This window comes from Aegilops tauschii, chromosome 1, assembly GCF_002575655.3.
Source record: "Aegilops tauschii subsp. strangulata cultivar AL8/78 chromosome 1, Aet v6.0, whole genome shotgun sequence".
In the NCBI taxonomy this organism is placed as follows: domain Eukaryota; kingdom Viridiplantae; phylum Streptophyta; class Magnoliopsida; order Poales; family Poaceae; genus Aegilops; species Aegilops tauschii.
The window spans coordinates 497,269,953-497,296,998 of NC_053035.3; the positions used below are offsets into that span (position 1 = coordinate 497,269,953).

General features: G+C 45.2%; 1 protein-coding gene across 1 annotated transcript; it reads left to right on the forward strand.

The window, feature by feature from the left end:
- Window positions 1-17,347: 17,347 nt before the first annotated feature.
- LOC109742686 (uncharacterized) lies at window positions 17,348-21,308 on the forward strand. Its single transcript, XM_020301783.2, has 7 exons — window positions 17,348-17,475; window positions 19,543-19,612; window positions 19,721-19,984; window positions 20,099-20,258; window positions 20,385-20,520; window positions 20,630-20,721; window positions 20,820-21,308. The coding sequence occupies exons 2-7, from the start codon at window positions 19,566-19,568 to the stop codon at window positions 20,820-20,822; spliced, it is 702 nt and encodes a 233-aa protein (XP_020157372.1). The 5' UTR covers window positions 17,348-17,475; window positions 19,543-19,565; the 3' UTR covers window positions 20,823-21,308.
- The last annotated feature ends 5,738 nt before the right edge of the window (window positions 21,309-27,046 follow it).

Genomic DNA, 27,046 nt, shown 5'->3' on the forward strand with positions numbered 1-27,046 from the left:
TCGTATGGCTAGACCACCATCTCCCAAGACTGTTGTCTCAGACTATGAGCGCCAAATCAGGAGGGCACATCGAGCACGGCTACAGAAAGAAGCGAGCTCGAGCTCGAGCCAACAAGCAGCTGTCAAAAAATGCGGAAAAACCGTTCCCCAGCAGGGAGAACAGGCGGCGCAATCGATCCCCCCGCTTTTTGTGCCAACAACACATGAGAGTACGCGCGCCCAATATTATTGTGGGCAAACCATTTACGTTCCCCAGCTGGGCAATGTGGTAATAACCGAGGAGCATATAATGCAGGCTGAAATGCTCAAAATCACTGTTGGACAACTCCTCGATATCGAGCCCATGTCTCCGCTTAGAGAGGAGGAAATAAAACGGAAATATGTCCGGGGCCAACCTTTGGTCGAGCCAAACGAGGTCAAGAACCTCCCAACTAGAATGTATGAATTGCATCAATGGTACATGAACATTACCAAGATTTCCAATCGAGAGTCCCTCATGGTGAATGTCAAGGAGGAGCATTACTTCCATGAGAAAGCTGTGTCCGTTGAGTATTCAGAACTATTTCAGTTATACAATCAAGACACACTCAACAAATCTATCGTCAGTTGCTATTGTCTGTAAGTGATTTCTTTTTGTAATTTAAGTCTCAAGCTAGCTGTAGTGATCATTTTGTTCAATCATTACCTGTAATTATCCTCACTATATTCTTTTCTGTGGTATTATGCAGGATGAAGATGTATGAAATGAAAAAATCTGGACGCTATGGCATTGGGTTCATTGACCCAAATACCATTAATGAGTACACATGGAATATTCCAAGTTGTCGAGCAAGTTTAGAGGAAAGCATGCTAGAGTTCTTCAAGCGCCTCAATACCAATGAAGATATACAACTTCCTGTGAGTCACACTGTCTTGTACTACAAATTCTGTTTTTGCTTACTAGCTAGCTAGATGTTAATAATTAAGTGTATAGGGTTTAGGGTAGTTATTAGTGTTATGCACATGCCCGCTTAATTAAGACATGCAAACGTGTGCGCATGCAGTTTCCACTGGATCTTGTTAGACATTAAAGTTGAAGAAGGAAAAGTTGAAGTACTGGACTCACTACTTAAAAAAGAAAGTGACTACACCATCTTGTTTGGGATAGTCAACAGGTAATTTCAATCATTATTAACTATATCTCGGCCTATTTAGTTCGTCATTTCCTGATATGAACTATTTAATAACCCCTTTATTAATTTTCTTTGCCGGCGGGCAGGGCTTGGGCAAAGTTCATCAAGGTGACTCCAGGCAAATGGGCAAAAAAGCTGTTTTGGTATCGACCCAAGGTAAGTAATTAAGTAGTACTAGCTAGCTAGCTAGCTACCATCTCTTTAATTCTTGTTTCAATACCATTAATTAATTATCATGCTTGATTATCTGATTCAATTCCATTCTCGTAAAGGCCCTGAAGCAGGCGTCGGGGACTGATCTGTGTGCATACTACGTTTGTGAGAACATTCGCATGATGGCGTCCGAAAGGAGTAGATCTCAAAGACAGGACTGGGTACGTTTGTCAGAACACTATTCATAAATTTTTACACCATTATCGATATCTAGTCACACAACTAATACACATGCATATTGATCTCCTTCTTAACAGTTCAGAGAGGTGCCGGAGCAGCTCCTACCAACGGAGCGCATACTAGCACTTCAAGAGGACATAGCGGGATTTTTGCTCGACCAAGTCATAGATCCCAAAGGAGAATACTATTACCCGCTACCGCCCCCATGAACCACTTGTCATCGTGCTCCGAAGGCACCAAGGAAACATGTAGGAGAAATTGTATATATATACATGTGTATGTGTGAATAATTAATGGTGGTGGTTGTGAGACATCGATGATATATATTTATATGCGGTTCTACGAGAAAATCTATTTATATATATGCATAACGTGTACAATATGTAGTATCGTAAAATACCAGCAAACAAAAAATAATTAAATGGAAAACACAAAATTAATGGAAAAATAAAAAATAAAACCAACCCCCCCCCCAAACATTTAGTACCGGTTGGTGTTACCAACCGGTACTAATGGTCTACCAGCACCCGGGCCTGGCTCGTGCCACGTGGTGGCACTTTAGCGCCGGTTCGTGCTGAACGGTAGTAAAGGGGGGGGGCTTTAGTCTCCATTCTTTAGTGCCGGTTGTAGAACCGGCACTAAAGGCCCTTACGAACCGGCGCTAAAGCCCGGTTCTGCACTAGTGAACACGCACATGACAAAGATCTTTTTCTATTTTATTTATTAATTTTGATAGGCAACTGTCGGTACCACAAAGATCTTTTTGTGTTATTCTTCTTTGCTGGCAGTCACAACGCGGACATATGACAAAGATGTTTTTTTCTTTATAAAATTTTCTTTCTTTCTCATTTGTGTTTCTTTCTTTCCCTAGATTTAACACTAAACATAACCCAAGACATAAACCGTAGATCTAACCCAAGACCTAAACCCTATAGCCAAACACTATACTTAATTTATATATCTATGCCTTAGACATAAATCCTAGAGCCAAACCCTGTACATAAAGCCTACACCTAAGCCCTTGACTAACGCAAAACCTAAACTCTGGAGCCAAACCTTATCCTTAATCAATAGACCTTCCCAAGACCTATACCCTAGATCTAACCCAAGACTTAAAACCTAGACACGAACCAAAGGTCTAAACCCTAGACCTAACCCAAGACCGAAAGCCTATACTTAAACCCTAGATCTAAGCACTAGTGTCGGTGTCAAAACCGGTGGATCTCGGGTAGGGGGTCCCGAACTGTGCGTCTAAGGCGGATGGTAACAGGAGGCGGGGGACACAATGTTTACCCAGGTTCGGGCCCTCTCGATGGAGGTAATACCCTACTTCCTGCTTGATTGATCTTGATGATATGAGTATTACAAGAGTTGATCTACCACGAGATCGTAGAGGCTAAACCTTAGAAGCTAGCCTATGATTATGATTGTTGATGTAGTCCTATGGACTAAACCCTCCGGTTTATATAGACACCGGAGAGGACTAGGGTTACACAGAGTCGGTTACAAGGGAGGAGATCTACATATCCGAATTGCCAAGCTTGCCTTCCACGCAAAGGAGAGTCCCACCCGGACACGGGACGAAGTCTTCAATCTTGTATCTTCATAGTCCAACAGTCCGGCCAAAGGATATAGTCCGGCTGTCCGAGGACCCCCTAATCCCGGACTCCCTCAGTAGCCCTTGAACCAGGCTTCAATGACGATGAGTCCGGCGCGCAGATTGTCTTCGGCATTGCAAGGCGGGTTCTTCCTCCGTATACTCCATAGAAGATTTCGAACACAAGGATCGTGTCTGGCTCTGCAAAATAAATTCCACATACCACCGTAGAGAGCATAATATCCCACAAATCCAGTCTGCTGACACATTTCGTAGCGTGACATCACGCCATGGCCCGGTCATTATTTGAACCGTTTTTCTCAACCAGCTACTGCACACATTGCGAGGCGGTTTTCTTGGCACGTCTTGTCGAAGCAGAGATCGTGTCCCCTTATCATGGGATTCTCATCAATACGGGTGTGGGTAACCTAACCGCGCCATCAATTATGGCGCTTGGGGAATAAGCAAGTTTACCAGGCAGGTGGGGAGGCGCATAGTTTCTTCCGCCCTTATAAAGGGACAAGGATTCACCTTTTTCACCCACGCCTTCCTCTTCCCCTGCCCACTCATACGCACTCGAGCTCTAGCACCCAAGTTCTCATCCTCTCCGCAAAGCCATTCCAAGCATGTCCGGAGCGGGGGGCAAGTGGATGGTTTCCTCCGTTACGGAGGAGGACATTACGAAGCTCCGGGGAGCCGGATACCTAGCCACAGACATTGCGCACCGGCTCCTAGAAGCAGGGCAGATCGTCCCTACTCCAGAACCCCATGAGAGGGTGGTATTTCTTACCCACTTCGTCCGCGGACTGGGATTTCCCCTCCACCCATTTGTCTGCGAGCTCATGTTTTACTATGGGCAGGACTTCCATGAGCTGGCCCCTAACTTCATCCTCAACATCTTGGTGTTTATCGTCGTGTGCGAGGCCTTCCTTCGCATCAAGCCCCACTTCGGCCTATGGCTGAAGACCTTCAACGTGAAGCCAAAGGTGGTAGTCGGTCAGCAGGCGGAGTGTGAAGGCGCCATGGTGGGCAAAATGCCACACGTCACCTGGCTCGAAGGCTCCTATGTGGAGACCGTGAAGGGTGGCAATCGGGGTGGTTCTACATCACCGAGCCGCGCGACACCAACTGGGTGGCGGCCCCCGAATTTCGATCTGGCATCCCCATGCGGCTCACCTCCTAGAAAGAGAAGGGCCTGTCCCGGGGTTCGTCGGTGGAGCTGACCGGACTACAGAAATGTATCAAGAACATGATAAGCAAGAAAATCAAGCTTTTCAACGTGGTCCAAGTCATGCTCTTCCGCCGGATCCTCCCGTGTCAAAGTCGGGAATTCAATTTGTGGGAGTTCGACTCGGCTAAGCACCAGACGCTGCGAGAGCTCTTCGACAGGACGCACAAAGACGTCTGGAAGGTGCTGTTCAAGGGCGCCGAGGTACCTCCTCCTCTTACCGAGGATCGCGGACTCAGCGCAAAGCGCCCTGCCAATCCGGTAAGTCTTTTATATCTCACAAAATGTTTCTTTGCCCAACATAATAGTGTGAGGGGTCTGAGCCTCCATGCCATTTTAACAGGACTGGGTAGCGACAGCGGAGCAGATCGACTGTCCAGCCCCCCTGCCCGAAGATCCAGCAGATGCTCTCCTAACGGAGATGCTGGTTCCAGCGCCTTATGAGGCGCCAGAGAAGAAGGCTAAGAAGAAGGCCGCGGGGACCAGGAAAGGTCTCCGGCGCAAGGTCATATCGGACTCATCGCCTGAAAACACCGAGGCGCACTCCTCCCACGAAAACGAGGAGGAGGAAGAGGAAAGTTCTCGCCCCCCCCAGTCGGGGGAGAAAAGAAAAGGAAGGCCGCCCCGTCTGGGGAGGCCGAAGGGTCCAAGAAGGGAAGGACTCTCCTTCCGGACTGCTTCACGGCGGCCGCTTTTAGCGACGATGAGTGGTTGCCCAGGGACAAGCCCCTGGCGAAGTCATAAGTATTCAGACACCATAATAGTTCTTGGTATGTTTCATTTTATCGCTTCTTATCATGCCGAACATGATCATGCAGTCCATCCAGAGCCCATATCGACGTATCCTCTTCGGAGTAGTCTTTGGGCTCGTCGGAGATGAAGAACGATTCACTCCCGACCGCCTCCTCTCCCCGCCCTACGGACGACGCCGAGGTGTTGTCCCAAAGGGCACTGAACCAAGGGGAGACAGTTCCGGAGGCGCCCCAAGGAGACTTTCCGGACGCTGGGCGCAGGAGCGGCAAGACTCCCATGGGCAGTGGGGGCAGCAAGTCTAGCCCCCGGCCGAATACTGCACCGGAACCTCCAGTGGTTCCGGATTCTGTTAGGCGACCCCTTGCTAAGAGGGGCAAGCCGTCCGTGCCGACGGCCTCTATCCATCCAGAGGCATCGGACAACTTGCTGGAAGCGCTTCGCGGCGCTTCCATTAACGAAGAGCACCGCACTATCATGAGTGCGGTGGTCAAGAAGGTTCAGTCCGCCAAAAGCGGATTGACTGAAGCCTGTGCCAGCCTCCTAACAGGCTTTGAGGTAAGTAATCAAATTATGAGAAAATGTTACAACATAGACAGTAGCCCCTGATGCTCTATTTGGTGTTCGCAAAGAAAGGCCGAACAGAGGATCAAATAATAATCACAAGAGTCTAATCAAAATATGTCTATGTGAATAAGCAGGCTTCGCTGCTGGCAGCTGCCGCTCGCACGGCGGAGGTCGCCGCACTGAAGCGGGACCTTGAGCAGTCCCAGGAAGAGCTCGGCCTTACCAAGAGGCAGCTCGAAGAGAACAAAGGTAAGAAATACCCCGTCTATTTATTGATAAAGAAAGAAGATGGTTGTTAAATCATAGGATTGTCATGAATTTGCTAGGGGCCACGACCGAAGCGGTGGCCCTGAAGAAGGCGCTATCCGAGGCCGAAGACAAAGTGGCCAAGGAGCGCACCGAGTGCGAGAAACAAGAGGCCCGAGTTGGCGAGGTGCAGCAAGAGCTCCAGGACTTTGTCGAGAAGTACAAGTCCTTGGATCGTGACTCCAAGACGCAAGAGTCCGAGCTTGCAAAGGCCCTCGAGAACGCACAAAACGCCAAGGCCGAAGCCCAAAAGGCCCTCCAGGAAATTGAGGCAGTTAAGAAGATAGCAGCGGGTAAGGCATTCATTATGCAAAGCAAGCATGTGAGGAAATTTTCCTTTTACTTACCCGAATTCGGAGCTCTCCAGGAGCGTTCGCAGATTTGCCCCGCAGCGTATCGGATGCCGCAGAGTTCTACCGGTCCGAGGAAGGGAGCTCGACGGAGAAGTTGTTCTGGGCTCAGTATACTAGGACCGAACATCCGATGCCCCTGAGCGACCAGTTGAAGCAACTGGTCGAGCTGCACAATGAGGCTGAACTGGCCATGAGGGGTCTCATAGTCCGGATGTGGCCTAGCGAGCCCCTGCCTGGCAGCTACGTCGGCCTGGTGAGGCGGCTTGTGAATGCATGCCCCCGGTTTGAAGTCATAAAGCGGTCCGTCTGCATTGATGGTGTGCGTAGGGCTTTCGCCCGGGCGAAAGTGCACTGGGCGAAGATGGACGCCGAAAAGCTTGTGAAGGAAGGGCCGCCAAAGGGCAAGGAGCATCGCCACCCCGAAAAGTATTATGACAGTGTCCTGATGGGCGCTCGCCTTGTGGTGGAGGAATGCACTAAGGATGTAATATTTGAATGAATGTACTCATGTGATCCTGTAAGATGAAAACGAGTTCATGTGTGCTATATAACGCTTGTTGATTTAAAATATTACCTTCTGTGCGGCCATTTATAAAATTTGAGAGTTGGCGAGTCGTCGGCTTCTGCCCCCATGTAACTAGTACTGAGGTGTTCGGGATAAATCTGATCACTCTTTATCCCAGTTTTGGGTCCTTCAAAGGAGGTGTTCAGCACAACGAACCAGGCAATCGGACTATAAAGCTTTATCACTCTCACTTAGCCATAGAAGTCTATAATTTTAAATTTTGGCGAAGCCCCTAGTATTCGGAAGGCTGAACTTGGGGTGCTATGTACGCCTAAATCGGACAAGGCCGACTCCTCGCCCGAAGCGGAAAAAATCTTTAAGGATTTGAGACTTGTCGAACAGCGACCAGCTCTCGCTGCATCATGACAGTCAGTTTTCGGCTTTCTCTACTGAGGTGCTCGTCCGGAAGAACCGGGACACAATTGTAGTAGTTCTCCCAGTGCTACCTTAGCCGATATAGTGGAACGTAAGGTACCAAAACATGGGAGCCGGGCAAACCCAACTATTGACCCAAGACATGATTCGGAGTTGATGCATATAATGCTATAAGTTTGGAGTGCCGCACTGTCGAAAGTGTTCGGACTTTTCGTGCCGTGTTATGGGGTACACTAAAGCCCCTGGCGCACTGGTCGTACCAGAATGTACGAGTGCCATTTGTCGTAAATAAGCAGACAAGGAAAAAAAGAAATGCAATAATAGGCTAACGCTATACATTGTTATTTAAATAATACGTCAAAGCGTACGTATACAACTAGTGCAATAAGCAAAAAATAGGACTATTTGACATGTCCTATCCAAGGGCAAGCTGCGTATGGGTATGTAAAAATAGGTACATTGATCGTTATCAGAGACCACCTGGGAATTCCCTTGTACGTCAGAGCTTCTTGCTTCCTTGGTATTTCCTTCCCGTAATGGGTCCTTCAATCGGACTGCCGGAAAGGGCTTCCAGAGAGTAATGTCCTGAAAGAGAGAAAAATGATAAAGGTATACGGCCCCTGGGGCGGTTGAGCCGCATTGTGGGACGTGCCGTAGCCGTGCCTCCGTCTATGCCCATGGTATCTTGAGTGCGTAGTTATGTACGCGCGGCACAAATTTCGCCGCTTAACTGGGACTATGACGGAGGCCGAATTGCTACCCGAGCTCTGAACGTGCCTGGAGATCCTGTTGCAGGTTACTCCGGACTCGCTTGAAGGTGTCCGGGGGCCTTTTCACCGAATTGGCGGTTGGCCTCAGAAGGCTGCTTTGTACTTCCGCTGCGAGGGCCGGACACAATATTGTAAACGGACACAATGTATTTATTGTTGCAACGTGGCAGACTTCGGCAAGGCTGCGGAGTGCTCGCTTGCGCCTATTATTTGAGGCGAAGGTCTCGAAGACTGTCAGTACTGTATTGTTATTGTCCATGGGATGGTGCTTTGTGGTATTGTTGATGAGGAGATCCTCACCGCTCTTGGCCACCAGCCGGAGTATCCAACATGCTCTAAGGCTATGTGTTGGCGTGGTATCCGGTGTACTATGAATTTTACATGGCCCATTGATCCATCCCTCCAATATAGTTCCACGCCCTGTAGTGGGCTTTGGTTTCTTTGTAATTGGATCGGGTGACTTACGAGAGTACACCCTTTTAGTTCGGACAGGGGGTTTAGTGAGAGCCGGAGGATCCCAGAATTTTGTTTGGGTTTTCCAGGCGCTTTCCATCGCACAGTACTTCTGTACTATGGCTGCCAAGTCAGCGAAGTGTGCTATGTCAAGGCGACTTATGGCGTTGAGGATTCCCTTGTCCGTGCAATTTTTGCAAAAGAATGAAATTGCGTCTTCCTCGCGACAGTCCTTGACCTTGCTCATTACAAGGAGGAATCTGGCCCAATAGTGATGTACTGTCTCTTGGGCCTCTTGTCTAATGTGGGAAAGATCACTTATATTTGGGTGGGTGGGTAGATTTAAGTCCAAACCCTTACCCGATCTGAGACCCAGGGGCGGGGGAGTTTCCGAGTTTGGCAGTTCGGATTCCGGGATGTTGCCCAATAGATCTGGCCCGCTGTCTGATTCTAGGTTCAAAGCTTGGGCCATGTCCTCCCGTAGACGGGTATCCGGCTCGGATAGCTCGGGAATCCGGACATAGTTCCTCCTCAAGATAGAGGAAGAATCGCTGCGTTGTTCCTCCACCACCGCTATCTGATGGGTGACCGGCGGAGAGTTAATCTCCCTTTGGTCGGGTTTAAGCCCGATCCGATCATAGTCCGTAGCGACTCCCAGGGCGGAGATGCGATCCAAGAGCTCGTTCAAAGAGGAGAGCTCCATTGGATCCATCTGCTCGGCGAATCCCGAGCCGACGCGGAGGTTGTTTTTGATGACCCGAGAAGTCATCGTCGGCGCAGCGGCCGAACAGGCGGTCATGATGAAGCCGCCCAGTCGGAGAGTTTGGCTTACAGCCAGGGCTTCCCCAGAGGTAATGTTGTCCTTGACAACAAGACGAGCCATCAAGCCTTATGGTGACGGCACAGTGGAACTCTCAATGAAAGCACCAATGTCGGTGTCAAAACCGACGGATCTCGGGTAGGGGGTCCCGAACTGTGCGTCTAAGGCGGATGGTAACAGGAGGCGGGGGACACAATGTTTACCCAGGTTCGGGCCCTCTCGATGGAGGTAATACCCTACTTCCTGCTTGATTAATCTTGATGATATGAGTATTACAAGAGTTGATCTTCCACGAGATCGTAGAGGCTAAACCCTAGAAGCTAGCCTATGATTATGATTGTTGATGTAGTCCTACAGACTAAACCCATCGGTTTATATAGACACCGAAGGGGGCTAGGGTTACACAGAGTCGGTTACAAGGGAGGAGATCTACATATCCGAATTGCCAAGCTTGCCTTCCACGCAAAGGAGAGTCCCACCCGGACACGGGACGAAGTCTTCAATCTTGTATCTTCATAGTCCAACAGTCCGGCCAAAGGATATAGTCCGGCTGTCCGAGGACCCCCTAATCCAGGACTCCCTCAACTAGGCATAAACCCTAGGGCCAACCCTATACCAAAATCCTAGAACAAAACCATATACATAAACCCTAGACCTAAATCATGCAAGGAAGTGTCGAAACCACTCCTCCTTTTGCATGGGGTAATAACATTGGGGTATAAAAGAGTGTTTTGATGAGTAAAAAGGCAATATCCAACTTTGAGGTGTCACCGATTTCTCAAATCGGACCATCCCGCATGAAGGTTCAAGACTTCAGTGCGAAGCTCCCACCTTCTAAGGCCGCTAGCCCAAGTCCTGCCAAGAGTGGGTCTATCTCTTGGTTGGTCATAATAAAACACGGGGTGATCCATTCGAAATAAAATCAAAGGCTAAAAGATGCGGGGTCTGCCAATGAGGGGGCACACGAACTGGTGTGAGGAAGTGTTGGAGCCACTATTCCTTTTGCATGAGGTCATTAAATAGGTAAGAAAGGGTGGTGTGATCAGTAAAAAGTCAATACACAACTTTGAGGTGGCACGTCCTTTAGAAATCGGGCATAGGCCTGCACGAAGGTCCATGTTTCCAGTGTGACCCCCTCCCCCTTCTCGGGGCCTCTGACCGAACTCCTGCAAAGAGTGGGCCTTTCTTTTGGTTGATCATTACCCTATGGAATACAACAACACAAACAAAGACTAAAAGTCACATGGGATGGCCCCTTCCAAATAAAATCGAGGGCCAAACGACGCAGGGCCTACTAGAGAGAGGGGCACACGAAATCATGTGATGAAGTGTCAGAACCACTCATGCTTTGGCATGGGGTCATATATGGGTATAAAAGAGTGGTGTGATGAATAAAATGAAAAATACAAACCGAAGTCGAGGGGAGCTGAGTAATATGATACAAACTCCGGCAAATCATCGGAGGAGTCTAAACGCTAGGCTCCCCGTTAGGGGAGCACTACTAGGAAAAGGGCTACTAGTGGCGCACCTGTTTTGCCTACTAATGGCGCACTACAGGTGCGCCACTAGCACCACGCCATTAGATTTTATTACTAATGGCGCACCACCGGTGCGCCATTAGTATACCTGATACTAATGGCGCACCATGTGGTGCGCCATTAGTATACCATTCGGTGCTCCACTGGTATTCCCTCCAGGTGCGCCACTAATAACCTTATAGGTGCGCCACTAGTAATAAAGGAAGGTGCGCCACTAATAAGGGCTTAAATGCGCCACTAGTAATGTATTTGGAAAGCAAAAAAAAACTAAATTTACAGAAAACAACCTATAAGGAAAAATAATTTAAAAACAAAAAATGAAATAGAATCATAATTTTTATTATAGTAAGAATATTACAATGTCTTTACAAGTTTCCAATAAAAGGAAAATTGCAAGGAAATAAAAGAAAATCCTAAAACTAATCTTCTAGTAATCTTTTCTTCTTTTTCTTCACTTTATCCCTGCAAAATGTAACAAAATAAACAGAAAGACAAAAAAACTATTTATAACATGTCAATACTGTCATTTTTTATGCAGAACTAGATATGAGCATATATTTCTAGAATTACATGGTGTGAATATTGTATGAGTAAGATTATAATGGAAATGAATTTTGATAGGAGCCCACTTTCGACAAGTATTTATCTGACAGAGCTAAATAATCAGGGCATTTACCTTTTGATAATATTATTATACTATACTACCAGTATACTACTCCACTTGGCTTCATTTGAATGTACAGTCAAATTAAAAAAATGTGTTCATGGGGCGGCAGCACTAAGATTCGACCGTTTTCTGTCGGCCAACATATATATGGATAAATCAGAGATTAGACATGCATATAAAAGAAGGAAAATCAAGAAATATTAATCAATTGGGGTAGTCATGGTGTACTCAGTTTTATTACGGTGGCCAACTTTCACTATGTGTATATGTTTGAACAAAAAAACTGTGGAAATAATGATAACGAATGGAAGAGTAGCACAAACATGTTCATCCAGTTCCACAACCAACCAAGTAAAGACAGTACCAACAAATGATCAAGAGAAAAGCAACCTTCAAGGCAGATAGGGCAAACATCCTCCTCCTCGATCTTATCTTCAGGGGCACCTTTTTCCATGATTCGTATTCATCCACCTTCAGAGATTCCTGCTGATCATATGTTTTGCTTTTGATATCTGACTTCTCCAGATCTGTACATGAAAAATTATAAGCTTGCATCACTACCATCACTAGGCTAATTCTAATAAGCCTAAAATAAATAAATTCTAATCAGCCTCAAAGCCCATAAGAGCTTTACCTAGGTTTTCTGTAACTGGCAAACTAACATCATAAGGCAATGGTGCAGGGGGTGCCCGATAAGTGTCAGGAGTGGATGTGTCCAGATTTGTGTCAATGGCGACTATAGCAGAAGCTGGAGATGATCCATCAAAGGCAGAAGACAAAGGTTCATGCTCCTCCTAATGACAGCAAGCAGCATATCACATAGACAACATGACATGTGACATTAAGCAGTAGCATACTAACTAAAAAGTAGCATGCCTCATGACAGTAGTATTGAGCACAATTAGTATAGCCTTAGACTAGTAATTTATGCCTTTGATCCTAACAGTTTTACAAAACTGATAACAATAGCACAATTAACAATACAAGAAAACCAGCAACTATATCCATAGTGCCAACAACAGTAGAAACAACCTAGAACCACTTGAACTAGATACAGTAGGATGTCAATAAGGCATTATCCAAGTTCTTACACAAACCAGAACACCAAATCAGATACATAAGCAAGGGCATGACCACATGAGCAACTAAAGGGATAGCAACAATTACTGGCAACATTAGAATAACCTTTAGTTGGCCCTAAAACAATCAGCAGTAGCAATGCATCAACAGAGCGGCAACAATGGCCAAGACACTAGAAGTAGTAGTAGGCCAGAGAGGAGAAGTGGAACTCATTGGGCTAGGGTTGTAGCCGATGCCGAGCACGTCACCATACCAGCACGGCGAGGCAGCAGCCACAGCACCGCACGGCGCCAACCAACGCCGGGGTTGCGCAGCACGCCTCCCGACCGGCGGAGGGGCACCGTGCACAGCAGGAGCATGACCCAGGCAACACCAGCACCACCAGGAGGTGTGGGAGGTGGCGTACCCGACTGGAGCAACGAGAAGGAGACTGCCGGCGATGAGGGGCTCATCACCACCGAAACCCTAGCGGAGGGGATCGATGGGAACGACCTCAGGAGGCGAGGATAACCAAATTGAGCCGGTGGGGAAGGTAGATCAGCTCGAGGGGGAGCTGCCGGTGCCTAATCCGCCGCCCGCTGGGAGTGGTGCGCCATTAGTAGTTTTGAAAAAATTAAAAGAAAAAAATTTACTAATGGCGCACCGTGGGAGTGGTGCGCCATTACTAGTTGAACTAGTAATGGCGCACCATCCCACGGTGCGCCATTAGTAGTTTTGAAAAAATTAAAAGAAATTTTTTTTTACTAATGGCGCACCGTGGATGTGGTGCGCCATTAGTATTTGCACACTAATGGCGCACCAACACATGGTGCGCCATTAGTATTTAGTAATGGCGCACCACATGTACAGTGCGTCATTAGTGTCCGTATTGGCTATAACTGTTTTTGTAGTAGTGGAGTCTACGAGGCGGTTTGTGTGCTTTTTTTAACATATATGAGTGAGTTCTTTTGACAATTTAAAAAAAAGTCACATCTTCCCCATTTTTTCCCATAAGCCGCATCTCTTATTCATTGGGACTTGTAAACTAGTTATGAGATAACTAATTTAGAAGTCTCAACGAATTTGGGAACACCTTATTTTTTAAATTGGGGAGCGGCTGCTTTTTTTTAGCCGCCCAGAAGAAGTGGCCCATAATGTAGGGTTATGATAGAGTAGGTCGTTTTTTTCGAAAAAATCAAAATCACATTTTATGTTATAATTTTTTTTGAAAAAAAACATACACGTTTATATTGATGTGTTTCACATGGGTGTAAAGTCTGGCGATGAGCAGTTTTTATAGTGAACAGTGCGTGTACCATTCATCATTTCAAATTTGTGTAGCTCTCACCATAAAGTATGTCATTTTCAAATTTTACACACATGTACTATACATCCGTCTGTACGAGTGTGGTTTTTTAGATTTATTTGAAACTTTAAAATGTGGTTTTCAAAATAAAGGGCTCTATGGAGCTGTCATGCATTTAGTAATAAGCTGACTAGAGGGGTAAGTTTTTTTTTGAGCGAACTAGAGGGTGCGTTTTTTTATACTAGAACGGAAGAAGAAGAAGAAAAGAAAAGGAAACCACTCCTCCTTTTGCATGGGGTAATAACATGGGGGTATAAGAAAGTGTTTTGATGAGTAAAAAGGCAACATCCAACTTTGAGGTGTCACCGATTTCTCAAATCGGACCATCCCGCATGAAGGTTCAAGACTTCAGTGCACTAGTAGAAAAGGGGGCTTTTGTCCCGGTTGGTAAGGGCCTTTAGTCCCGATTTTTGAGTTCGTATGCAAAAATTATGCCCATTTTAAGAAATTGCAGAGAGATTTTGCAAATAAAGTCAAAATTCATATTTGTTAATTTTCCCAAAAACTAGACCACATATCACATGGGAAACTTATTTTATTTTATTTTTTTGACATTTCCATCATTTTCTTTTGTTTTTTCTAAAACTGAAAAGGCGGTCCACGGGGGGGGGGGGGGGGGGGGGTGTAGAGTTCGATGGGCCCTTTAGTACCGGTACGTGCCATGAACCGGTACTAATGCCTCAAAGCCCATTAGTACCGGTTGGTGGCACCAACCGGGACTAAAGGACTAACCTTTAGTCCCGGTTGGTGCCACCAACCGGTACTAATGGGCATCGCACCCTTTAGCCCCGGTTCGTGGCACCAACCGGGACTAAAGGACCCAGGTGAACCGGGACTAATGCCTTAGCCGCACGAACCGGGACCAATGCTCACATTAGTCCCGGTTCGTGACTGAACCGGGACTAATGTGAATATTGCCCTGTGACAAAAGCCCTGTTTTGTACTAGTGGTGAGAAGCTCCAACCTTCGAAGGCCGCCAGCCCAAGTCTTGCCAAGAGTGGGCCTATCTCTAGGTTGGTCATAACAGCGTGATCCCTTCGAAATAAAATGAAAGGCTAGACGATGTGGGGTTTGCCGGAGAGGGGGCACAAGAACTGGTGTGAGGAAGTGTTGGAACCACTATTCCTTTTGCATGGGGTCATTAAATGGGTAACATAGGGTGGTGTGATAAGTAAAAAGTCAATATCCAATTTTGCGGTGGCACATCCTTTAGAAATCGGGCTTATGTCTGCACGAAGGTCCAGGTTTCCAGTGCGACCCTCCCCTTTTCGGGGCCTCTGACCGAACTCTTGCAAAGAATGGGCCTTTCTTTTGGTTGGTCATTACCCTATGGAATACAACAACACAAACAAATACTAAAAGTCACATGGGGTGGCCCCTTCCGGAGAAAATTGAGGGCCAAACGACATGGGGCCTACCAGAGAGAGGGGCACACAAAATCATGTGAGGAAGTGTGAGAACCACTCCTTTGGCATGGGGTCATACATGGGTATAAAAGGGCGGTGTGACCAATAAAAAGAAAATATAAACCGAAGTCGAGGGGGATAGATCCTGGAGTAATCTGATCCAAACTCTGGTAAATCGCCAGAGGAGTCTAAACGCTGGGCGCCCTGCTAAGGGAGTCTACGAGGAGGTTTGTGTGCTTTCTAAACATATATGAGCTAGTTCATTTGGTATCTTAAAAATTAAGCCGCAACTCCCCGGGTTTTCCTATAAACCGCATCTCTTATTCATTGTGGCTTCTAAGTTAGTTATGGAATAATTAATTTATAAGTTTCAACGAATTTGAGGAGTGGCTTATTTTTTAAGTGGTGAGAGGCAGCTTATTTTTTTAGCCGCCCAAAAGAACTGGCCCATAATATAGGGTTATCATAGAATAGGGTATCTTGGTGGATGAGCTCCATGGAGCTCTTTTTTGAAAAAAAGTATTAAAATCATATTTTTATGTTTCAAAAAATTCTGGAAAAATCATACACGTTCATATTGATGTGTTTTGCATGTGTGTAAAGTCTGGTGATGAAATATTTTATCGTGGAGCTACAAAAAAAGTAAAATGTCATGCATTTTTTGTACTCCCTTCATTTTTTTAATATAAGATGTATTTATTTATGATAACATTTCACATTGTAAGGTGCATTTCTTCCGGTTCTTCATAATTCGTTTCTTAGCCCTCTAGAAAAAAAAGAATATCTCTCTCTTGATATCATGTATCTATCCTTACAGGAAAAGAAGGAAAGTACCTCTATCTTGATTGCATGTATCTCTTCCTTTACATGACTAATTGATTTACTCGCCGGTAACCAAGAAATTAACCAAGGGTAATTTTTTTTAAATTCTATAAAATTCCATGCCTTGGTCACCGTGTAAAAAAATACACCTTACATAAAGAAACATAGAGAGTAGTGAGCCGTGTGTGTACTGTTCACCATTTCAAAATGACGACTCTCTTTTTTGTGTAGCTCCCACAATAATGTATATCATCTTCAAATTTTAGACACATGTATTATACATCCGTCTATACTTGTGTGGTTGTTTTAGATTTTTTTGAAACTTCAAATATGTAATTTTCAAAAATCTCAAAATAAAGGGTTTTATGGAGCTTATCCTCCGTTTAGCAATTTAGGTTAAAAAAGCGAGACCAACCCAAGGGCTAACATTCGTTGGCATTTTTTTATAGGAGAAACTCCGCGTGTCCGAGCCGAGGCTCGAACTTGGGTGGGCTGGCAGCTACCCAGCTGCCCAGTCAACGGGTCGACGCCCCATCCTCAACAATTTTGGCTATCATACCCTTGTGTAGTACTCCCTCCATTATTTTATGTAAGATGTATTATTTTCGGCATAGTGACAAGGTACATAATTATAGACAATTGAGGGCGAAGTTACCCTTGTCTAATTCAATGAACAACGACAAGTAAATAGTTTAGGTTAGGAACAAAGAGATACATGCAATCGGGAGAGATATAATTTCCTCTTTTTTTTCTCTATAAGGAGAGATACCTGCAATCAGGTGAGAGATACAAAAACAAAATTACGAGAAAAAAGAATAAATGTATCTTACATTGTAAATTTTATTAAAAAATAAATACACCTAATATAAAAGAACGGAAGGAGTAAGTAATAAGCTGACTAGAGGGGTAGGTTTTTTTTTGAGCGAACTAGAGGGGTGCGTTTTTTTATACTAGAACAGAAGAAGAGAAAAGGAAAAAGAAACTTGAGGGGCAAGTAACGAGGCAAAGGCGGTATCAATCGATCGGGCCCGAGCAGCCCGCGCCAGCCCGGCCCGACCCGACCCGACCCCACCCAGGCCGCGCATCCATCCATTTAAAGTTGGAAGCGAAGCCGTGCAACGGCTGCCTTGCCTCCGCTTCGCCACCGACCACCATCCACGCGGGACGCGGCGCGGCAGGCCGGGGAGCGGCGACGACGCGGCGCGGCGCGGACCGGCGGCGACCGCGGCGGCCCCCGCTTCCTCTTCCTCCTCCTCCTCGTCATCTCGGTTAGTCGCTTCCCCTCCCCCGCTTCCTCCTCCCCTTTCTGCTCCTAGCTACAGTTCCGCGGCTCCCGCGGGACGCCCTGCGGCGAGGGCTTGCCGGCGTTTCCATTCCCCCTCCCCGCACCGCGCCGCTCCGCTCCGCTCTTCCCGGCGAGTGCGCGCGCGCCGTTGCGAGGCGGAGGCGCTCCTCCATGCCGCTCCGCCGCTGCGCGCGCGACCGTAGGCCCTCTCCGCCTCTCCGCCTCTCGCCGCGCCGACAAACCAGAACCATCTCCACCCCTCGCGACGCGCTCCTCCGTAGCGCTCGCACCGCTGCGCGTCCGTAGGCGCGACGCGAGCAAGCACCACGCGTCTCTCCCCGACCCCGCCTGCAGAGCATCCCCACCCTCTCCACCTCGTCGGCACGCGGCGAGCGCGCGTCATCGGTGGCGTTCGTGCTCCTAGGATCCTCTAGCGTCGGATTGGGTGGAAGAAATCGTGTGTGTCAATGACCACGATTATCGTCGATGACCACGATTTGGTCGTTTCGTTGCTGGCTACTGGTCATGTTCCTGAATCCTGAGCAAAATCGATCAGACTGCGTGCACTCAGGCTGTTCGACCGATTGCCTGTCTCTTCTCTAGTAGGCTGTAGATTTAACTCTGAACTCTGACGCTGTAGATTTACCGAGTGGCATGCAATTTTACTTGACTTGTTCTTGGTGCGTTGCTTAGCCCAATTTGTGTGCACATTGCTGTAAGATGAGCTGTCCTGTTTGATGTTCCTTTACGATGACAGGTTCTGTCTGTCTTGCATTCGGATGCATTTGTATTTCAATCTTCTGCTGATGTTGAGAATCATTTGCTAGTTTACTTGCGTTCTAAGTTACTGGTATCATTCATGAATGCTTGCTAATGGTGCCACCTACTGTATTGTTTGTTAGGTATTCTGAGCAAAAACTCCTTCTGATTTTGTTAGTTTCTGAGCAAAATTGGTTGCTGAACCCATTATATATCTGTCAACCTTGGCTGAGTGTTAAATACTGGGTGTTTTCTAGGATACAGATGTTTTCACAAAGTTAATTAGCTCTGATTCTCCAGGCAAGCATTCATCTTCTTTTGATTGACATTCGTCTTGCATTGCGTCGAATGCAGCATACAACCTACGGTGTAAAATGCTGGCCTATTTCATATGCCAACCGTGTAGGTGGATGCATGTATTTTCTGCCTAGACAAGATTGCGTGCGTGTGTTCTCCGGAATTAGTTCTAGTTCATTGTTGAGTATAGTCTGTAAATTCTATGGGCATGGTGCATTTGGATGCATAATTAATGAACTATTTCATTTTGTTAAAATTTCTTGGTTCCTGCTCTAAACCATATGTATTTATTGCACCTGCTGATGTTGAGATCCTTCTGCTATAATATATAGTCTACTTGGGTTCTTAGTTATTTGTGTAATTCATTAATGATTGTTAATGGTGCCGCCAACTCTTTTGTTTGTTACCGTATTCTCAGCAAAAAAATCCTACCAACTGTTTTGTTTCTTAGCGCATTCTCAGAAAAAAATCCTTCTGATTTTCTTAGTTTCTGAGCAAAATTGGTTGCTGAACCCATTATATTTATCTCTCCCCTTGCTGAGTGTCAATATTCAGTTGCTTCCACAAAGTTAATGAGTCATGTACTAGTTGGTTCATCTGCTATAATGTATAGTTTACTTGAGTTCTTAGTTGCTGGCGTGGTTCGTGAATGCTTGCTGGCTGTAGATTTAACTCTGAACTCTGACGCTTGGAAACTTTGTTCTGTAATGCGGATTGAAAAATCTTTGATATCTGCGGCTGCGCATAATGCTTTGGATTGCAGTAAGTTTGAGCATGTGTAGATCTCTGATATCTAGTTGGATGCATGAGTTTTTCCTATTCAATTGTACGTACTAGTATAGATTTTTGAGCACAATCCCACTGTTGGTTTATCTGAACTGAATGCCTTCTTCAGAAATTGTCTAGCTCAACATAAATTTTCTGAGCAAGTTTGATCGTGCATCGCACACCATGCATCCTGTCTCATACTGTGCATCTCATATTCTCATTGCAGCTAGCTCCTCATCATTGGCCGTGATGTCGCAACAGACGTGCTCGTGTGCCGACCTCAATTGCTTCCATGGGTACGTGCAAAACCGCAAACAATTCAAATGACATGAACCTGATCTATCTAGTTTCTTTTTTTAAACTGATCCATCCAACGAGCTTGCGAATTGTTTTGTTATGTACAGCGGTTGTGCTTGTTTCACAAATGAAGGGGTCTGCTCTAAGGACTGCAAGTGCCGTGCTAAGTGCAAGAACATCTTGGATAATGAAGAGACGGTCACAGAGAAATTCGCTGAACACACCAAGAACAAAGCTCCTGCCGCTCAAACGCTTCCCTCGGGCTCTGTTGTGGCGGTCCTCGTGCCGGATACCAGGGCTAAGCCATTCCCAGCACGAAAACCAGGGTCTATGCTACGGTGCAGCTGTCCCACCTCCCAGTGCGAAAACGGGTATGCAGAGTTGAATTATGTCAACCAGATGCATCCATCAACTAGCTAGTTAATTGATACATTATTTGTCTGGTGCTGCAATTTTACTGTTGCTTGTTGATATGCTGTGTGCAGGAACTGCAGATGTAACAGGGCTGGCTTGCCTTGTTGTGACCTCTGCAAGTGCAACGACTGCAGAAATCGGGGGAAGCTCCAGGATCTATTCCCGGGCAGCGGGATCAAGGAAGAGGTTCCTGCTTCAGGTCCGACCGTGACGACTCGTGGGAAGGCACAGGTTTCTTCTTCTTCTTCTTCTTCTTCTTCTTCTTCTTTAGAGGAGAGCACACTACATTCATGAATGCCGTTCTGCTCTGACCTCTGCCAAGTGCCTAGTACCTGAAATGTGACACGCTTATTTCAGGCTGTCAAGGAGTCTGCTGTTGGGTGTAAATGCCAAACCGAATGCGCCAGTCGCTGCGGTTGCGTGAGGCGTAAAATCAAGTGCACCTCCAAATGCAAGTGCCAAGTGTGCGGCAATGACGACGGGAGCAGATTTTGTGAGCACACCCCTTTCTCTTCTCTTTATTTATGCGCCTCTTCCCTGAGTGATCAATCACACTCACTCGTGTCGTTTTCTCTATTGTTCTGCGTTTATGTACACAACAGCCAATATGTCCAAGGCTGGAGCAGGGGGTCAAGGTAGTACTCGCAGCAGCAGCAGCGCCGTCGAATCGACAGGCAAACGGCCAAAACGCGTTGTAAGTTTGCTCCTCTGCTTACTTGTGCATAGAAATCTATGTATGTCTGTTCATCAGTGATAAGCAACTAATCCTGGTGATCTGCGCCATTTGTGCAGTGATGACAGTAGGCTTGAGACATACCAGAGCATGATGCAAGTCACCTTACATACTTACCATCCTCAAGTCACCTCCTGTTCAGATATCTCCCACTGTAAAGCACAGCCAGGTTCCTGTAGATTCCTTGTAATGGTTGGTTACTCGAAGCAAGCACGGCGAAAACTCCATGATCTGCGATGTCGTTAGCCTCAGAACGTGGTGTTGATCAGACGGATAGATACTTGAGAACATACATATACATACTCATGTAGGAATATTTGCCGTCATCAGTCGGCGTCCATACATACCGCGTGCCTGGAAAGGGTTGGTTCAGCTACTTCTTATGCATACAATACATAGTTCCTGCAAATGATTTCTCTCTTATCTACTTTAGGAATGTTCCGATGGTGTTTGAAACCCAATGTAGTATGGATCTGATGTGCATAAACAAAGATGCCTGGTGGCGTTATGATCTGCATTGCGTTACATAATCTGATGATATGCTCTCACTCATGTTTGCATCACCACATTCTTAATTCTATGGCTGCATCTTGCACTCTTCTTTTATTGGTGATTCATCTGTGATGCCGGACAAATCGCATGCAAGCTGTACTCTGAAGGAGGCAAACAAATTGTTGATGTCAAATTGATCGATGCCGGGATTCTTTTCTACTATATTAGTTTACAGAGGGAGTACTAGTTTTCTGCAGTAGAGTTGGTTAGCTTGCCCCATACGCATGCACCATTTGGTTCGGTAAGCATCGGTTTTTTTGTCCACTGAGAAAATACAGTTGCATAGCCGTCAGTTATACGAAGCTCAACTGATGATGCAAGATATACTCACTCGAGCAGAAAACCGAGAATCTAACTCACTAACTAATACGCAAACAACATCCACAATTCAAGGGTTCGAGCATCAAACAAGAGATGCCTACAAGATATGGAACACGAAACACCAAAAAAAATTAATGGTACTTTCTACTCATGGAGATGGGGAACCTCCTAAAACCCTCGTTGCTCGTTATGTGAAAAATATTATGCACTACTTTTATAATCCTGAAAAAACCCCATTCAACTTGATAATGGGTGTAACGTTGGATCAACGTGAATACTTTAGGGATTATCGCTTGATTCATAAAGGGAAATTATTATGGCATCAAATTTATATGTTGCATTCGTATGCTAGGCAACTATGCTTGAGATATGATTATACTTGTTGCTCTAGGATGAACGCTCCACATCTTTCCTTTTCATGCAAATTTAATGATAATGAAACCTTGGCTTCTTATGCTAATGGTATATATGATTATTATGATGTGGAACGAATAGAAGAATTTGTTGCTTTTAAGGGTGTTTATGAAATAGAATCTTTGTTTTTAATGTATGAACCTTTTGATGATGATGTTTATAGACCTAAATTTTTTGCCATCCTTAAATATTGCTATGAAAATTATAAATATAATTCTGATATTGATGAATTTATTGAGAAAATCTCCGCTGTCCGAGAAGAGACTAATATTTTGCAGGAGTCTATGGAAGAAGGAATTGATGAAACTATGAGCTCATTGGATGAAAAAGATGATGAGGAGAGCGAAGAAGAAAAGGAGAAAGAGCGGATAAGCTACCCATGCCCACTTTCTAATGAGAGTAACTCTTCAACTCATACATTATTTAATTTGCCTTCATGCTTACCGAAGGATGAATGCTATGATAATTGCTATGATCACGTTGATTCTTTTGAAATATCCCTTTTTGATGAACTTGATGCTTGCTATGCTTGTGGCCATGATGCCAATATGAATTATGCCTATGGAGATGAACTTGCTGTAGTTCCTTATATTAAGAATGAAATTGTTGCTATTGCACCCACACATGATAGTCCTATTATCTTTTTGAATTCTCCCAACTACACTATATTGGATAAGTTTGTACTTATTAAAGATTACATTGCTGGGTTGCATTGTACCATTACACATGATGAATTTTATGAACATAATATGCATGTGCTTTCTGCTCCTGCTTGCAATTATTATGAAAGAGGAACTACATCTCTGCCTCTCTATGTTTCCAACACGATAAAATTGCAAGAAATTGCTTATGCTATGTATTGGCTTTACTTGATGTGCATGAATTGTTCTTGTATGACATGCCGATGCATAGGAAGAGAGTTAGACTTCGTAATTGCATGATATATGTTGCTTTGTGCTCACTACTAAATGCCAAATCATTGTTAATTAAAATTGGCTTTGATATACCTGTTGGGGAACGTAGTAATTTCAAAAAAATTCCTACGCACACGCAAGATCATGGTGATGCATAGCAACGAGAGGGGAGAGTGTTGTCCACGTACCCTCGTAGACCGAAAGCGGAAGCGTTAGCACAATGCGGTTGATGTAGTCGTACGTCTTCACGATCCGACCGATCCAAGTACCGAACGTACGGCACCTCCGAGTTCAGCACACGTTCAGCTCGATGACGTCCCGCAAACTCCGATCCAGCAGAGCTTCATGGGAGAGTTCCGTCAGCACGACGGCGTGATGACGGTGATGATGTTGCTACCGACGCAGGGCTTCGCCTAAGCACCGCTACGATATGATCGAGGTGGAATATGGTGGAGGGGGCACCGCACACGGCTAAGAAATCAACAGATCAATTATTGTGTCTAGAGGTGCCCGGCGGCCAGGAGGAGGGCGCGCCAGGGAGGAGTCCTACTCCCACCGGGAGTAGGACTCCCTCTTTTCCTAGTTGGAGTAGGAGGGGGAAAGGAAGGGAAGGAGAGAGGGGGAAGGAAAGGGGGCGCCGCCCCCCCTCCTTGTCCAATTCGGACTAGAGGGGGAGGGGGCGCGCGGCCAGCCCTAGCCGCCCCTCCTCTTCTCCACTAAGGCCCATCTTGGCCCATTAAACTCCCCAGGGGGTTCTGGTAACCCCCGGTACTCCGGTATATGTCCGAAACTCCCCGAAACCATTCCGGTGTCCGAACATAGTCGTCCAATATATCGATCTTTATGTCTCAACCATTTCGAGACTCCTCGTCATGTCCGTGATCACATCCGGGACTCCAAACTACCTTCGGTACATCAAAACACAAAAACTCATAATACAATCGTCACCGAAACTTTAAGCGTGCGGACCCTACGGGTTCGAGAACTATGTAGACATGACCAAGACACGTCTCCGGCCAATAACCAATAGCGGAACCTGGATTCTCATATTGGCTCCCACATATTCTATGAAGATCTTTATCGGTCAAACAGCATAACAACATACGTTGTTCCCTTTGTCATCGGTATGTTACTTGCCCGAGATTCGATCGTCGGTATCTCAATGCCTAGTTCAATCTCGTTACCGGCAAGTCTCTTTACTCGTTCCGTAATACATCATGCCGCAACTAACTCATTAGTTACAATGCTTGCAAGGCTTATAGTGATGTGCATTACCGAGTGGGCCCAGAGATACCTCTCCAACAATCGGAGTGACAAATCCTAATCTCAAAATACGCCAACCCAACAAGTACCTTCGGAGACACCTGTAGAGCACCTTTATAATCACCCAGTTACGTTGTGACATTTGGTAGCACACAAAGTGTTCCTCCGGTAAACGGGAGTTGCATAATCTCATAGTCATAGGAACATGTATAAGTCATGAAGAAAGCAATAGCAACATACTAAACGATCAAGTGCTAAGCTAACGGAATGGGTCTAGTCAATCATATCATTCTCCTAATGATGTGATCCCGTTAATCAAATGACAACTCATGTCCATGTCTAGGAAACATAACCATCTTTGATTAATGAGCTAGTCAAGTAGAGGCATACTAGTGACACTATGTTTGTCTATGTATTCACACATGTATTATGTTTCCGGTTAATACAATTCTAGCATGAATAATAAACATTTATCATGATATGAGGAAATAAATAATAACTTTATTATTGCCTCTAGGGCATATTTCCTTCAATACCTTGGGATCCGGGTGGATTCATTACTTGAGCACTTTATGCCTAGCTTAATGGCTTTAAAGAAAGCGCTGCCAGGGAGACAACCCGGAAGTTTTAAAGAGTCATTTATTTCTGTTGAGTGCTTTTACAAAGTTTAAAAACAAAAAAATATAGAGGGGAACTTAAAACTTTTCGACAAAAGAGAAGCGATTGGAAGTTATGCATTGGAGAAGTGAGGGTAGACCTTGAACACTTGTGTTCATGCTCATGGAAACAATGTAGAAATTTTCATGAAGATCCTCACAAAAATAATTATCCCCTTGTACAAATCCATTGTATTATAAAAATAATGTGCCAGGATTTTCCTTTAGGATGAGTAGATTGCTTGTTGGTATGTGCAGTGCAAAAACAGAAACTTTGGCTGTAGTGGGCGATTTTACTTTTTTTTACTAGAATGTCAAAAGCTTCCGAAACATTTTGCACAGTGTTGCTATACAAATTGTTTATCTTGTCCTAATTGTTCAGAATTTTTGGAGTACCAGAAGCATGGTTAGAGTTCAGATTACTACAGACTATACTGTTTAAGACAGATTCTGTTTTTGATGCATTGTTTTGCTTGTTTTGATGAAACTATTGAATCTATCGGTGGTATAAGCCATGGAAAAGTTATATTACAGTAGCTACAATGCAAAAACAAAATATGAATTGGTCTGCAACAGTATTTAGAGTAGTGATTTGCTTTATTATACTAACAGATCTTATCGAGCTTTCAGTTGAGTTTTGTGTGGATGAAGTGATCAAAGATTGAGGAGGTCTCGATATGAGGAGAAGGAGGAGAGGCAAGATCTCAAGCTTGGGGATACCCAAGGCACCCCAAGTAAATATTCAAGGAGACTCAAGCATCTAAGCTTGGGGATGCCCCGGAAGGCATCACATCTTTCTTCAACAAGTATCAGTATGTTTTCATCTTTGTTTCGTTCATGTGATATGTGTGAATCTTAGAGCGTATTTTGTGTTTATTTTTCATTTTTTATGCACCATGCTGGTATGAGATAGTTCATGGTTGATTTATAGAATACTTCATGTGCTTCACTTATATCATTTGAAGTTTGGATTGTCTGTTTCTCTTCACATAGAAAACCGTTATCTGTAGAATGCTCTTTTGCTTCACTTATATTTATTAGATCATGATCTTTTGTAGAAAGAATTAAACTCTCATGCTTCACTTATATATGTTTAGAGAGTCAACAGGAATTGGTCATTTGCATGGTTAATCTTAAAATCCTACATAAAACTTATGGATCACTGAATATGATATGTTTGATTCCTTGCAATAGTTTTGCGATATAGAGATGGAATATGTGGGAGGTACTAGTAAACGGTTATGGTTAGTAAGAATATTGGTGTTAAGGTTTGTGATTCCCGAAGCATGCACGTATAGTCTCTCGTTATGCTATGAAGTTGGAGCATGATTTATTATTGATTGTCTTCCTTATGAGTGGCGGTAGGGGACGAGCGATGGTGTTTTCCTACCAATCTATCCCCCTAGGGGCATGCGTAGTAGTACCTTGCTTCGAGGGCTAATAAACTTTTGCAATAAGTATATGAGTTCTTTATGACTAATGTGAGTCCATGGATTATACACACTCTTACCTTTCGGCAATTTGCTAGCCTATACGGTACCGTGCATTGCCTTTCTCACCTCGAGAGTTGGTGCAAACTTCGCCGGTGCATCCAAACCCCGTGATATAATACGCTCTATCACACATAAGCCTTATTATATCTTCCCCAAAACAGCCACCATACCTACCTATTATGGCCTTTCCATAGCCATTCGGAGATATATTGCCATGCAACTTCCACCTCTTCCGTTTGATGACTTGAGCATTCATTGTCATATTGCTTTGCATGATATGTTGGGGAACGTAGTAATTTCAAAAAATTTCGTACGCACACGCAAGATCATGGTGATGCATAGAACCGAGAGGGGAGAGTGTCGTTTACGTACCCTCGTAGACCATAAGCGGAAGTGTTATAACAACGCGGTTGATGTAGTCGTACGTCTTCACGATCGACCGATCCTCAGCACGGAACGTACGACACCTCCGCGTTCAGCACACGTTCAGCTCGGCGACGTCCCGCGAACTCACGATCCAGTAGAGCTTCCGGGAAGAGCTTCGTCAGCACGATGGCGTGGTGATGGTGATGATGATGCTACCAATGCAGGGCTTCGCCTAAGCACCGCTACGATATTACCGAGGTGGATTATGGTGGAGGGGGGCACTGCACATGGCTAAGAGATCAACAGA

Bases quoted from the DNA above. Each gene is read 5' to 3' on its own strand.
- LOC109742686 (XM_020301783.2), top strand. From the start codon at position 19,566: ATGTCGCAACAGACGTGCTCGTGTGCCGACCTCAATTGCTTCCATGG. The intron at 19,613-19,720 runs GTACGTGCAAAA...TGTTATGTACAG, and splicing joins GACCTCAATTGCTTCCATGG to CGGTTGTGCTTGTTTCACAA. The intron at 20,259-20,384 runs GTTTCTTCTTCT...CGCTTATTTCAG, and splicing joins CGACTCGTGGGAAGGCACAG to GCTGTCAAGGAGTCTGCTGT.